General features: G+C 38.0%; 1 protein-coding gene across 1 annotated transcript in view; it reads right to left on the reverse strand.

Annotated features, from left to right (window-relative positions):
• Window positions 1-1,051: 1,051 nt before the first annotated feature.
• LOC136858361 (neugrin) overlaps window positions 1,052-15,717 on the reverse strand; it is a 70,979-nt gene continuing 56,313 nt past the window's right edge. Inside the window, exon 4 of the mRNA XM_067137843.2 lies at window positions 1,052-2,059. Coding sequence (XP_066993944.2) covers window positions 1,521-2,059 — 539 coding nt within the window. The 3' untranslated portion in view covers window positions 1,052-1,520. The remainder of the gene's footprint in view (window positions 2,060-15,717) is intronic.

A 15,717-nucleotide genomic window follows, 5' to 3' on the forward strand; every position in this document is an offset into this window, starting at 1 on the left:
CAACCTAACTGGCTCCTGCTTGCAGTTAATGGAAGGAAGGAACAAAGGTCAATACGTCGGTAGTTGTCACAAGAGAAAATCCCTCAAACCTGTGATCGTGGGGGTTCTGGTGCCAGGTATCCGACCTATTGTATTATGTTAACAGATCTATCTGTTTCAATACCTTGGGTGTAATATACTGTAGTTAAATATGTACAATATCCACGGATAGCTATTCGCGGATGTGGATGAAGGAAGTGCGGATGCAGAGCAGATAATATATATTTTTTTGCTATTGGCTTTACGTCGCACCGACACAGATATGTCTTATGGCGACGATGGGACAGGAAAGGGCTAGGACTGGGAAGGATGCGGCTGTGGCCTTAATTAAGCTACAGCCCCAGCATTTGCCTGATGTGAAAATGGGAAACCATGGAAAACCATCTTCAGGGCTGCTGACAGTGGGGTTTGAACCTACTATCTCCCGAATACTGGATACTGGCTGCACTTAAGCGACTGCAGCTATCGAGCTTGGTCGGATAATATTTTGTATATCCGCGCAGGACTCTAGGAGAAGTCCCCCTGCCCCTATCATGTGCTTATCTTAGTGAAAATCCCACTCAGAGTCATCATGATTCAAATTTGGGACAGTAGGGTTGGGAGTTGAACAGCAGCAGGATCTTCATTATCACAGATCGTAGAAAAAAAAAAAAAAAAAAAAAATGGTGTAATGCATAAAAGTTTGGTAATAGGTGTTTCTACTACTTCTGTTACATGAAATTTTGCACAGGATAAAATGTACACAACATAGATACTGTAGTTGAGAATTCAGTTATAGATCTTCCTCTAAGCTACCACTCCACTGCGCACTAATTAAACAGAATCAAGTTACAACTTGTACCGAGTTTTTAAAAATTACAGTCCAGTAATTTCCTGTGATGTCAAGAGAGTCATAACGGACGAGAACGCAACTGAACCTATTTTCTACTTTGTTTATCTGATCCAAGATAAAAATGAAGTGTAGGGCAGCTAGTTAAAAGGATCATTTTAGAATTAAATATTGAGCAATATCTTCAAATGAGAAAGAGGTTTATTTTCATACACCTTTGAACACAAAGATTTGATCACCCTCAAAACGTACAATGCTGTTTAGGTTACACTCACAGTGACATATATCCCAGTGGTTTCAGGATCAAAATTATGTTCCAAATAATTTATCTTTTGAACCTTCTTAGATATTTTACATATGAGGTGTCGAAGTTCAAAACAGAGTTTCAAACTGGACAGGCCCCGGTTTCAAAACCGGAGAAGTTCAAACTATCTTCCAATAAATCATCACCTAATTTGGCTAAATGAACACACATCAGTGTTATAAAATATTCTATGTTATGTGTCTATACAACATTTATCCATGTTTTCTCAGAAACTGGAAAGATAAATATGTCTAGTTTTGAAACTAGACACCTCACATAATCAGGATCACATACTACTAAATATTTCAGTAGCACACCTTTCAGACATCCTACTAAAGTTAACCAAAGTTAACTCTTCATTCCAGGAACTCTGTATAAAAATTCACCATCTTCATCATAGAAACAATCATCAACTCTAAACAAACTGCCTTTGCCTTTGCATGTATGAGGAATTTTTATCCATTCAGGAAGTTGCTTTGTTTCATGTCTAGTACTTGGGACACTTTCTTTATTACCCGGAACTTCTTGAAGAGTCTTTATCGAAAAATTATTTACCGGTACTTTTAAAGATGATGATTTTTCTTTCTCAACTAGGTCCACACTTTCTCCACACCTCAATGTAGCTTTGTCGTCATTTTTGGTAGATTCTGTTTCATTGGCACTTGTTCCCTCTCTACGATACCTATTCAAGATTGACAGCATATCATTCTTTTTATCATCAGGCAACAGAAATGTATCCACATCAGGTGGAACAGAAACAGTGGGTACCTTTCTGGAATCAGGAATTTTGGTATTATTTTCACCTGCTTTTAATGCTTTGTATGATTCAATAATATCTCCAAATTCAGAAGTACTTGCTGAAATTTGCATTTTCTGCTGTGCTGACCCTGAAAGGAAAAGGAGACATATTACAATTCTGTCATTACCCTTTCATTTTTTCCCCTGACAATTGGTAAGAAAAAACCAACAATGCAAAATGAAGACTGAAAGAGTCAGAAGAATACACAAAATTATAAAATTCACTTTTATCTAAGATATTTACAAGATTCGTGAGCACTCGTAGGTACAAAAATATCTTAAGTATTTAAAGATATTCTGATAAGCTATTACTCTCAAATATTCATTCCTCTAAAGACACTTCTTTCTAAGTTTCAAAAAATATAGTTAGTTTCTAGCATAATATTGACACAACTCAGCATGTCACCATAGACAATGAATTCAATGTCAATAGGGCTGAATGTCATTCTCTCCTGCATCACCCATCATGGTGTACATTGGACAAATGCACCTGTACAGAAAGTAGGGGATTTGGATTTGAGTTTCAAAGTCTTAGTTCCTTCACCTTTGATAAAGACGATTTTTAAATGACATTTTTCTATAGCAATTACCAAAAATAAAAAATATTGTAATTTTCTGACATGGTTATTAGACCAAGCAAATTCATAAAATTCAGACCTTGTCTGATTATCATCTCTATAGACATCCAATTCAACAGAGAAATATCCAAATGAGATTCTCTTGTCTGCCAACTTACATGAGTGAAATCAGTTAACACACTAGTCCAGAGAGACAATTTAATTTTCAGTCTCAAGGGTAGCAACATTTTCAGCTCTCTTGCTTTAGATAAAAAATGTGATTATGTTGCAAAAGTTACACAGCCTAAGCATGTGGGCACAATCTTTCAGGAAGAGTGTTGAATTTGTGCAAAACTACAAGCCTAGTAGTGAAATAGTAGCCGATATGTACCGGGACTCGGGAGGTAAAATGACGAAGTAGAAGAGCAATTGGTCAGGTATAGAACCATGCTATATAATGCAGATATGATTGGTAAGTTATACCACAAATGTGTCACTGAATATCAAGTTGGACATTGACACTGACAGCTCGGAACTTGCCACTTATTGCATAAGACCAATTTTATGTTTTTTGCCTGTATTGAACTTACTAATATTAGTTACAATTTCTTGTTATTATATCCACCTATTCAATACATAAAATTTTTTATTGTCTCTAAAAGGGCATTTACCACAATACAAACATTAAATGAGACATGTTTTGCTCGTTATGTCGAGCATCTTCAGCCATTTTGTACAATTATCTCAAGGTTGAGTTTTTATATTAAACCTTATTTTACAATTATTTGTTCATTAAAATGTCATTACCCTTTCATTTTTTCCCCTGACAATTGGTAAGAAAAAACTAACAATGCAAAATGAAGACTGAAAGAGTCAGAAGAATACACAAAATACAAATAAAATACAAAATACAATAAAATATCATTACTATATAAAAAGTAAACATGAGGAAGTAACAGTTAAAATGGATTTATAATAGACTAGATGTTAATCACAGGAAGTTGATGTCCAAGTCAAAGTAATGGACCAATTAAGTTGTAAGATTTGGCTGAAAATTCCAGTTTTTTCTAACCAGCTAATGTTAAGTTATTTATCAGAGTATAAATGTTCATATGAAGATTAATGAATTAGAAGATATTCTCATTAGATGAGATTTACACCATTACTAAAACCCCAAAATACCCTCATAGCTATGTGAAGAATTGCAACCTTTCTTATCAACCTTGTTAATATGATTACCCCTGTTACGGAGTTTTGGTGGATCAGCAGAGGTGAAAGAAGGTGCGGGCTGGAATGGGTCTAACTACAAGTTCGAAAGTTGAATTAAAATTTCAACAAAGGTTATATTTTCAAAACTTAACAATGGTGACATAGAATTTTGAGCGTACAACAAATAACAACCAGTTAAATCAGGTACACAATCTAGAAGTCAAAAAAAAAAAAAAAAATTAACCAGTTTCCACTAGGGAAATAACAAAATCAGGTACCAGAGTAGCTTTACAAGGAAAGCCCGATTTTCGGGTTCTTACCAGTTCTGGGATTTGTGCCCCAAGTTACAATTCCTGAGCCCTCAGCTCACAACCACACGTACCCAACGGGCAGAAAACCCTTCATTACATGGAGCTCTTGCTCCCACTTTACATCTCAAGCCTCTCTAAGGCCCATTCATCATAACACCATAAAGAGCTGACCCGCTCTCAATTTTACAAGCCTATCAAAGGCCACAACAAACTTCACTCCTAACTGCCCTCAAGGCACACATACAGTGAAACAGGGGTATCTAATACCCAACCTACAGGGCCTTTGCATGAAGAAAACAAAACATCAGGATGAGTTACTGGCCCAAAATACAGAAAGAACTGGAGGCGTGAGCTTGCACTCCTAAATACACTTTTTAAAACCTAAGTGGCTCTAGGCCGATACACAGGGGCTAATCCCAAGCTAGGGAGGTGACCCATATGAGAAAACTTTAATACATTAAGGAAAAGAAGAAACGGTTATGAAAACGTAGTCACCTCAATTTCAAAATGAAGGGGAGTTCGAGAGGGTAAAGCACTCTCTATCCCCGCTTTACAGTGAAAGAGATTTGTAGTTTTCACATAGACAGAAGAGGAATTTACATTTTAAAGTGGTAGGTTACATATTAAAGGTTTCGAACCCTCCCCGAGAGTTAAACTGCTCAGCTAGCAAGAAATAAAGATGTTAAAAGGCCATTACCTTGTTGAAGAGCTGCTGCTTGAAGAAAGAGGCGCTTCCCGCCCCCTGCTACATATCCACACACTAAGCTAGATGTTACTGAAGTGGCCAGGAGACCAGAAAATCAGCAGTTTTTATACCCTTGTGGAAAATTCGAGACCTTTCAGGAATGAGTAGACACCCCCCCTCAATTTTATTGGTAGACAAATAATTACACATGGAAATTCGAAGAAGAAAGCAATGATTGGATGAAAATTAATTACAGAAATTCGTGATTGGCTAAATTCAAAACAGGCGGATAGAAAGGATTAATGTTGCCAACCCACAAACCACAGAACAAAATTTAGTAAAGACAAAACTTATGAATACAAAATTTATTCAAGAAGGTACATTCCTTTACACCAGAGTGCGTTATCATAGTTTTTGGTAGAGACATCTGTTAGAGAATGTCCACACTTCTTGATCCATGAAAAACAAAAGCAAATCAAAAACGCTCAGTGACATCTTCTGATAAACCGTAGAATTAGTTCAGTTGTAAAGTTCAGAGCTTCTCCTGTAGAGGAGTTTCAATTGGCGCAAGATTTGAACTTGCGTCGTAGAGGTGTACCGCCCGGTACAACCCCCAATGAAGATCATTCCTTATATTCACACTTAGGTACTTACAGTGATCCCTACGAGTTACTATCACCTCCTTAACACATTAATTAAAACTGAGGGGACTTTTCCTCTTGGCGAAATTATAATCTGACCTTTCACCCCGTTTACCATAATACCACTGTCTGCTGTAATGGCATGGAATGACATTAATAGTCGAATAAGGCTGAGCGGTGTTTTTAACAGTAGGAAAGATCACAATATGAAGATAAAATTGGAATTCAAAAGGACAAATTGGGGCAAATATTAATTTATAAGAAGAGGAGTTAGGGACTGGATAAATTATTAAGGGAGATGTTTGATAAACTTCCAACTTCTTTGAAATTATATAAGAAAAGACTAGGTAAACAACTGATAGAGAATCTGCCACCTGAGTGAATGCCCTAAATGAATATCGGTGGTGACTGAATGAAAGTCTCATGATTTGTTACTTCTCTCTTGAATGGACACAGTGATATGGTATTACCAACTAATAAGCATTTTTTTTACGAGTTTTTTTACGTTGCATCAACACAGATAGGTCTTATGCCGATGATGGGATAGAAGTGGGAAGGAAGCGGCCATGGCCTTAATTAAGGTACAGCCCCAGCATTTGCCTGGTGTGAAAATGGTGAATCCACGGAAAACAGTCTTCAGGGCTGCCGACAGTGGGGTTCGAACCCACCATCTCCTGAATACAAGCTCACAGCTACATGTCCCTAACTGCACAGCCAACCTGTTCGGTTATTGTTTCTACTTCCCAGCTTCATTAGGAGGGCAGGCTTCAACACTCATTGAGGGACCATCTTGACAGATCTTCAGTCTTCTTATGGGAAATGTATAAGAAGAAAGCCATATGAACAAAGGGAAAAGGAAAGTAAAAGAAGATGAAGATGAACACAGATGGTAAAAGAATATGAACACAGGACAAACACAAAGAGGAGGAAAGGAACCCAACAGGTCAATACAAGTAGGTAGAAAGACAGGAAGAGTGAAAGGAACACCCAATGACATGTCAGCGTGAGAATGGAGAAACAGAGAGAAAACAAAACAGGACAATCTTCATACACTGCTTCTAGAGACAGATTTATGTAAGTAGGTAAAAATGACTCATTGGGTTCCTTTACTCCTCTTGTGTTTGTCCTGTGTTCCTATTTTTTTACCATCTGTGTTCATCTTTTCCTTTTTGCCTTTTCTCCTTCCTTTGAAATCTGGCTTTCTTCTTATCCTATACTAGCTGTAGTACTCGTCATTGACTGAACAATTACTTAGCATCTAGGCCTAATAATTATCTTTTTGTCCTCAGATTCTGAGGCGCATAAGTGGGCATGCCTCTCTCTCCCTGTCAGCGGCTGGCTTGCTCTCTGTGGCAGTTTGCATTTTCATAGTTTTTTGTATTATTGATGATCTTGATTATATCTCTTCCTTCTGCTATACAAGAAAGCCAAGATAGGGTTAATTTTCAAAAAATACCATAAGATGTACAAAGCCTTTAAAACATTACCGGAATGATCTTAAGAGCAACTCTCTTTACAGTCTATAGTTAGTTATCAGCTCTTCTTAACCTTTCAAAACTCCCACTGATATTTTCCTTACTTTTGGCTGTATTCGGAAAAATGGTATAGCACAAAAAATGCCATGAGCTATTTTCTTGTTAAACCAACTGTAAGAGCGATACATCGATTTTTGTGCTTTATGCCCCATCTGAAGCACACCCTCCTCCTGAAATTTTTGAACAACTTATAGCTAAGATCAGACTCAACCTTATTCTAAACTGAAATACCAAGTTTCATTAAAATCCATCCATCCATTTGCCCATGATGCTGTGACACCAGGCTTGATAGCTGCAGTCGCTTAAGTGCGGCCAGTATCTAGTATTCGGGAGATAGTGGGTTCGAACCCCACTGTTGGCAGCCCTGAAAATGGTTTTCTGTAGTTTTCCATTTTCACACCAGGCAAATGCTGGGGCTGTACCTTAGTTAAGGCCACGGTGGCTTCCTTCCCACTCCTAGTCCTTTCCTGTCCCATCATCGCCACAAGACCTATTGGTGTCGGAGTGACGTAAAGCAAGTTGTAAAAAAAAAATTTTTTTTTAAATGCTGTGACAGACACATACAAATATTAAACAATTCGATACAGGTCATTACAATGACGTCATTATCCTTGTCAGAATACAACGTTAAAAGACTGGAATGTACCAGTAGGCATCAGAACAATATGAACCAGAGGAATGGCATGCTAAAAAAAAAGTTATCTAACTCCCCAGCTATTTGCCGCCAATATTCAGGCAGGTTCTACTTGACACGCAACAGTAATATAACATCTATCGGAGATTAGTGGCAGCACAAGAGACAAAGCACATTACAACAAACAACAGTCAATGCAATGTTATTGTAGGACTTTCGATATCATAGATCTTCACATCTAGTTTTCTTCTGTGATATTAGGATATCCAATGCAAAGGGAATCCTTCTTCCACCTTTCATGACGTTCTTCCATGACTTTTTCTCATTTTGATAGTCTTTACAATTTCCTTTGCTGATATGGGCTGATGAGTACATGGTTTTTCACCTTAAGACAATCATAATGAAAACACCACTATCGTCAGTTAATACAACTGAACAATATGTGCATGTCATCGATGCACAGCGTTGCTCACAACAAAAGTCTAAATTATTAATATCTCTGTCATAGCCGGTATGGTAAAACTGCATAAGACCTAAGTGGTCTTTAATTGTATTAACTATAACTTTTGTTATATGTAATGTTTATCGATGGATAATTGAGCATTATATTTTAGCCCTATCCCTAAACTACCATTTCACCCAGCATGAATATAATTTATAGCCTAACTGGTAGTACCTTATATCCCAACTTTGTATACCAATTTTAATTAAATTCTGTTCATCCATGTACACTGTACATACATACATACAGACTGTCAGAGATGATGGAAAATTAGATATTGTACTTCCTACTTACTGTGGACACAACTGAAACAGAATTTTTTTTTTTTTTTTTAATTCTCAGTGATGTACAGTCAAATATCTTATTATATAGATTCCAAACATCAATACTAAAGATCTGTCAGGATGGCCCCTCAATAAGTGTTGATGCCGCCCTCCTTATGAATCTGGGAAGCAGAAACAAGCTAGTCGGAGGCTGAGAAGAAGTGCATGTGGAAGAGCTGGAATTGATTAGGGGAGAGCCAATCTGTCTCTAGATAGAAATGTATGATGATGTGGAGATTGTCCTTGTCCTTTTGTGTTTTCTTTCTATTTCTGCCTCTTCCCCAACTGACATGTTATTAAGTTTTTCCTGTTGTGTGTTTCTTTCGTTGTTATGACTTGAACTGCACCTGTTGTTCCTTTCCATTAGTTACTTACATTAACCCATTGGGTTCCTCTCCTCCTTTTGTTTTCGTCCCGTGTTTCTATTCTTTCAACATCGGTGTTCATCATCATCTTTTTGTCTTTTCCTTTGTATATCCAGCTCTCTTCTTAGCCTCCATTTCCCACATGAAGACTGAAAATCTATCAAGATGGTCCCTCAATGAGTGTCAAAGCCTGCCCTCCTGATGAAGCTGGGAAGCAGAAATAAGCTCATCATGGGCTGAGAAGAAGTCAATGTGGATTGAGAGGGGAGAGCCATCTTCCTCTAGACAACATTGCATGAAGTTGTGGAGATTGTCCTAGATCTTTTTTTCTTTTTTTTTTTTTTCTTTTCTATTTTTCCCTATCTCCACACTGATCTGTCATTGTGATTTTCCTGTTGTGTGTTCCTTTCATTGTTCCTCTCTTTTCATATATGACTGAGTAGCTCAGGCGGTACAGCGCTGGCCTTCTGAGCCCAACTTGGCAGGTTTAATCCTGGCTCAGTCTGGTGTCATTTGAAGGTGCTCAAATACATCAGCCTCATGTCACTAGATTTACTGGCATATTAGAGAACTCCTGAGAGGCAAAATTCTGGCACCTCGGTGTCTCCAAAAACCCTAATAGTATTAGTGGGATTATTTTCTTTTTTACAATCTGCTTTACGTCACACTGAAATAGATAGGTCTTATGATGACGATGGGTTAGGAAAGGGCTAGGAGTGGGAAGAAAGCGGCCGTGGCCTTAATTAATGTACAGCCCCAGCATTTGCCTGGTGTGAAAATGAGAAACCATGGGAAACCATCTTCAGGGCTGCCAACAGTGGGGTTCTCCCAAATGCAAACTCACAGCTGCGTGACTAACTGAACAGCCATCTGCTTGATAATTAGTGGGACGTAAAATCAATAATATTATTATTATTAATTGCACTTTTCTATTCCTTTCTTTTATCTACTTAAGTTTAGTCACATAATGTGGGTTGTTTGTGACTAAAATTAAAGTTCTCAACATTAATCTTACTGTAACTTCTGATGATGATAATACTCATTAAAATTTATCTGGAGAATAAATATTTACTCGCGTATTCTGCCTGCTGTCAGCTCTTGTTGGATACAGTACTTTTGAATCCATCTCTTGGCACAGGCCAGAGCAAAGTGTAGCTTCCACTTAAGTCCTAGTCTCATCCATGGCTTTGACAATACGGAAGCTGCTGGAGTATGGGTTGTGCTGAGTAATGACATTCAGGGCACATCCAGTGCATCTGAGGGTTGTGGAAGGTGCTTATAGGGTTAGTCATGCTACAATAGCACCGTCTAGCCCAGTGAGGAAAGCAATGGCAAACTACCTCACTCCTCGTCTTGCCTAGTACGCCTCATTTTGGTGCTGCCTACTTTTACAGCCAAAAAATGTGGGTCCAAAATGTGATAACCTCAAATTTTGTGCAGTGAACACATGCCTGCTAGGCTATAAAGAGCTATAAATTGTACATGTAAACATTCTACTCTATTCTTTAACAAATTTATGAATGTATTCTGAGTTTTACTGGCTATTTTCGTTCAAAGCCACTATTTATAAATTTAAAAAGACAATAAATGATGAACACAGGACTTTTAGGCCTACATATATTGTAAATATAATCAGTTTTATTTATCTATTAAGCAATATTAACACAAAATAACGAAAAAGAACTGAATGGCCAGTCACTACAGTTGTATCTGACAGTTCGGAAAACACGTGAACATCGCCGTACCTATGTTGCCAACACTCAGCTGATGCAATATGACCACGGTGCATAGCCCACATAAAATGTAATACTCAGGAAAGCTAATGAATCATGAGGGAAAATAAATTCACAAAATATACACTTGCTAACAACATCCGACACTAAAATGATAATACAAGAATAAAAGACTGAAGAAATAACGAATTACTTACAGCTAAGGGATGGCACAGGAAGTTATGGCCTACAAAGGAAACACTCCATTGATCTCGGTTACTTTCTTGCCAAGTGTCTTTCCCAAAATAAACTGAGACATGGTATACACAGACGAACTAGATACACTAACCAACACATGAATATCAATAAAACTACAGTTACAATGAACTATTAAACCTATTAAAAAAACTATATGCTGTGAACTACGCTATCCTAGTGAGATGAAGACTAGAAGTAACAATTTAAAAAACACAAATTACTGATGAAAATGCACAAGAACGTGAACCGTATCGAATACCACACACACGTCAAGCGAGGTAGCTTAACCACGTGGTGAATACAGGTGGCAACTAGGTTACGAGATCACGTTCAATATTAAAGTCTTTGCGCTCGACCAATTAAATCGTGCTTGATACCTCTTTCCATTGTGAATTCCTTCGAGGTTTAACCATTTATCCTCACTATACCTATAAGCCTCCTGTATATACTTTTAATCACCCTAGTCAGTTTGGGGTAATATGTGCCTTCTGTAAAGCCATCCATAGCTCTTCTCTCGGTACTCTGTCAAATGATAAGTAACTATTTTCATTTTGACTGTACTGAAATTCAATATATTAAATGTTTAACAATTAATTTAATGAAAACCACCTATTCAATGCTATAATACAATCGTTATATTTAAATATAAGTATTTATGGCTGATATTGCCTGCAATGACAAGCGAGACATGTACCATATGCTTAAACTTTAATATAATGACTTTAATAGTATTCAATAGGTGGTTTTCAATAAATTAATTGTCAAATGCCGACTTCAAATTGATCAATGCTGCAAATAGGTCTCCTTCCCGATTTAGGATTTTTCTGCTGCATTTCTCAAACAGAAGATCCATCTTGTGTTTGCCGATGGGGTCTAAACCCAGCCTGTTCTTCTTCCACTTGCTCTCTAAGTCTTATTATAGTTGAATATAAGTTCTGGAGAACTGACACGAAGCATATTGCTCTGTAATTATGACAGTCAGTTGAGCTTCCCTTCTTCCGCTTCCAATCTCCTGGTATTTTCTCAGAGCCCCAGATCCATTTCTCTAGTTCTCCCCTCCGAATTTCACAAACTCCAGGTGAATATTATCCCAGCCTGCTGCTTTACCAGCCTTGATTGCCTTAATTCCCTCATGCACTTCCGTCAATCCAATACCTTCTTCCTTTTCCCCTTCTCCACTGCTATCCTCTTCCAATAATGTCATACCCATCATTCTATTGCTTTCCTTAAAGGTTTCTGAGTAATATTCGCTCCACAGTTCTAGGATGTCCTTTATGTTGGTTTTCAGCCTGTATTTTTATCCTTAATGTTTCTGATTTTCTTTCCCCTTTTTACCTTCAAACTTTTCACCACATGCCAGAACTTCCTTTGATTTTTCTTATAAATTTCTTTTTTTTTTCCCCTTCCAAACTGTTCCCAGGATTCCTTTTTAGCTTCCTTGACAGTTCTCCCTGCTGCATTTCTTAGTTGTACATATGTTCCTTTGTCTTCCTCACTTTTGGATTTCATATATCTTTTCCATGCTTTCTTCTTGCCTGCAACCACTTCCTTTGTGGTTTTGCTCCACCATCTTGTCTGTCTCCTACTTCCTTTGACTCTGCCGATCCCGCACACCTGCTACCTGGTTAATCGTCTCTTTCATCACCTTCCATTTGTCTTCCACGTTCCACATACCTCTGTGATTTTGCTCCTTCTGTATGAGTTTATCACTCAACTTATTCTCATACTTCCATTGCTTGGAAATATCCTTTAAGGCAGATACTTTCACTTTGACATAATTAATTTTTGTTGATTCTGGTATATATCTGAACTGGGTTTCCATTACTAATAAACGATGTTCAGTGTTCAGTTCCGCACTGCGGAATAACCTCACATTCATTACATCATAGTGGGTATTCTTTGTGTACACATAGTAGTCTATTGTATTTCGTACATTTCTGCTTATTGCCTCAAAGGTAATTTGGTGGATCTGTTTATTTCATTATCTATGCAGAACTCAAGCCTTCTCTTCCCATTGCTGTTCAGACTTCTCTCTGCCCCATACCTTCCCAAGCTTCCATGACCAGAACTCATGTTATTCCCAATTCTAGCATTCCATTCCCCATTATAATCACCGATTCTACGGTATCTCTAGCTTTGTCCAATGTCCTCTGGAGGGCAGAGTAAAATATCTCCATTTCTATCTCATCACTATCTTCAGTAGGAGCATATATTTGTATCAGAGCAACTTTTCAGTTATTTTCCAGATCCAGATCTAATCTCATTATCCTTGGGCTTACTGCCTTCCAATCCACCACTTTATTACTTAATTGTTCACTTGCGATAATTCCAACTCCTTCTTTAGCTCTACTTCTCTTATCTACTCCTGAATATCTCAGAACATATCCCTCGTCCAGTTCCATCTCCCCTGTTCCCTTTTTCTTCACCTCACTGATCCCGAGAATTTCAAGTTTGTACTTCCTCATCTCCTCCACCACTTCCACTTCCTTGCCTGTCAGAGAGGTAATATTCCAGGTTCCGATTCTCATATTCTATTTCTCGCCAATTCGTCGTCTTGTGATCCATTCAGCTTCAAATCTAATATTTCTCTGATCTGTTTAGAAATTCACTCCATATGGGTAATTAACCCTGTGATGGAGCTAGGACAGTAAGAGGGCTGCTCCCTTAAAGCCTCTGTCCTTGCTTGATTTTTTTTTTCAGGGTTTACTCCCATAGCCTTTGCGTCAAAACCCTATCCACAAGTCAGTGGATTGTCTCAGTTGATTCAGAACCAGTCCCCAACCGGGCCTAGACAAGGCATGGAATGCGTTTCATTATCATTAAAAAAACTTAATTTTGTTCGTTGTCTCCATAATTTTATTAACGCATAATATGATTTGTCGGGTATGTTGATGAGTAAAATACTTTAATCATTATGATTAAATTGCTTTCATCGCATTTTAAACCTTGCTATATTAATGCAACATCCGTGAATATTTCTTAATCAAAGTAAACTTGTGTCCTCATCCTGAGGCGGTGAAGCTCATTTCAGGCACGCTCCTTAAAGAGATGAGTTGCATGTACCATTTTACTGCATACCAATCTTCCTGCTATTCTACAATCTCTGGCAATATTGGGAATCGAACTTGGGGACCCGAGGACGGCAGCTAATAGTGCTAACTGTTAAGCTACAGAGACAGACATCCCTCAATTATAAGACAGAATTATCACACGACTTTGGTGTGGGCTTGAATCGCACAGGTCAGATGGACGAAACTTGAACTCTCTCAGTGTAAGCTGCAGGGAATGGAGGATTGCACTTCTGCCTTTCTTCCTGCAGTGATGCCGACCAACCGGCAATGGAACCAACAGTAACAACATTCATCATATTGACATATAAAGTTAAGAATTCAAAGCATATTTTCATAAACCCCCATTTGAGTCATAAGTACTGATTATATCAGCTTTTATGGAACATTTTAAGTCGCATTTCATTCACTGATGTCCGACTGCGAGTTTACGGAAGAATACTCGTCACTTGCATTTTCTGACATGTTGATAATTATTTCATCCCTGGTAATTTTCCATGACACAATCGTGCCTTCAATAATAGTCTTCCCCGAGTACTCACCCTAAATACATAAGAAAAATACTGTAAAATCTATGCTCTAATAATAATCACAATAATGAAATGTGTTTAACAACACTTTTTTAGGCTCCTGTGATGGGCCTGGAATACCCTCAGCTCGTCGGAGATGTACAGGTTACAAAAGAAAAGGTGTATCCTCTGAACAGCAGGGACATTTGTTCAGCCTAAAAGTATAATTGAATATTAATTGAATGGAACTGAAGCTCAAAGTAGTTAAGTCCTTTAAATCAGTTATCTTACTCATAATTAATTCAATTCCTTAACACCTACCTTGATAGTCTATAGTTGGAAAGTCAAGAATAAAAAAGTAGTAGGCCATTTCTCCACTTACGGTAATCTACCTACGAACTCTGACAATATTCTGTGCTGCTTGTACTGCTGTAGTGGCTGTCGCAGTTAACCCATTCCGCTACAGTGACGGGTAAAACCGTCAAGAGTTCCGCATTCATTAACATGCAAAGACAGGTACAACCGTCCCCATGTATTCAAGTCAGAAATACGTCTACCTGACCATCAATTTATTTTGATTGAGATGTACTTTAGAATTACATTCTTACGTAGTGCTAGTGTGTTTACATGCCAATGTTATTGTCCAAAGGCCATATCGTCAATGTATATTTTTCTTCTAATGTTGGTCATCTTGTTCTTGAAATGAATGCTACTGAGCAAGATGTTGTGTAAACGTTCCTAGGAGGAAGAGGAAAGAATTCTGCAATTTCTTCTTGATAGTTTTGATGAAGATATCTCGGAATTATCTGATAGTAGTTTTAGCAGTGATAGTGCGTCTGAGAATTGTGACTCTGTTCATGAAAACGATACAGGATGAAGATATTTCCGTACATGACCTCACCACATCGAACAAATGGAACTGGAATTTGGCCAGTAACGTTCCAAAAAGCAATGTAGGTATGTGAAAGGGTACAAGAAATTGTACATCTGCATGATAGATGTGACATTGTAGAATTCTAGCTACATATGTACATGTCACACAGACCACGAGGAAAAAGAGACTGAGCTTGTCATCATTCCGGGTCAACGATGCGGAGCAAATTCTGGAAGATGTCACCCTTCCCGATTATGCCACTAGAGGATGTTCATCTCAAGGTAGCACACCAATGAGACTACAGGGAAGGCACTGGGGTCATTTTCCTGAGAAGATTGATCCTACAGCAAGTAAATCAGCCCTATCAAGGAGATGTAAAGTCTGTTTTGAGCGTGGAATCCGGAAGGAACCTTGCTTCGAGTACAACAAATGCAAAGTTGCCCTCCACGTGGATGGATGTTTTAAGGTGTACCACTTTAAAAGACTTCAATTAACTGTAGAAAGTTAAACTGTAACCTAAAATGTTGTTAGTTTGATGCTGTATGCTTTTTTAACCATCTTGGC

This window comes from Anabrus simplex, chromosome 1, assembly GCF_040414725.1.
Source record: "Anabrus simplex isolate iqAnaSimp1 chromosome 1, ASM4041472v1, whole genome shotgun sequence".
Lineage (NCBI taxonomy): Eukaryota > Metazoa > Arthropoda > Insecta > Orthoptera > Tettigoniidae > Anabrus > Anabrus simplex.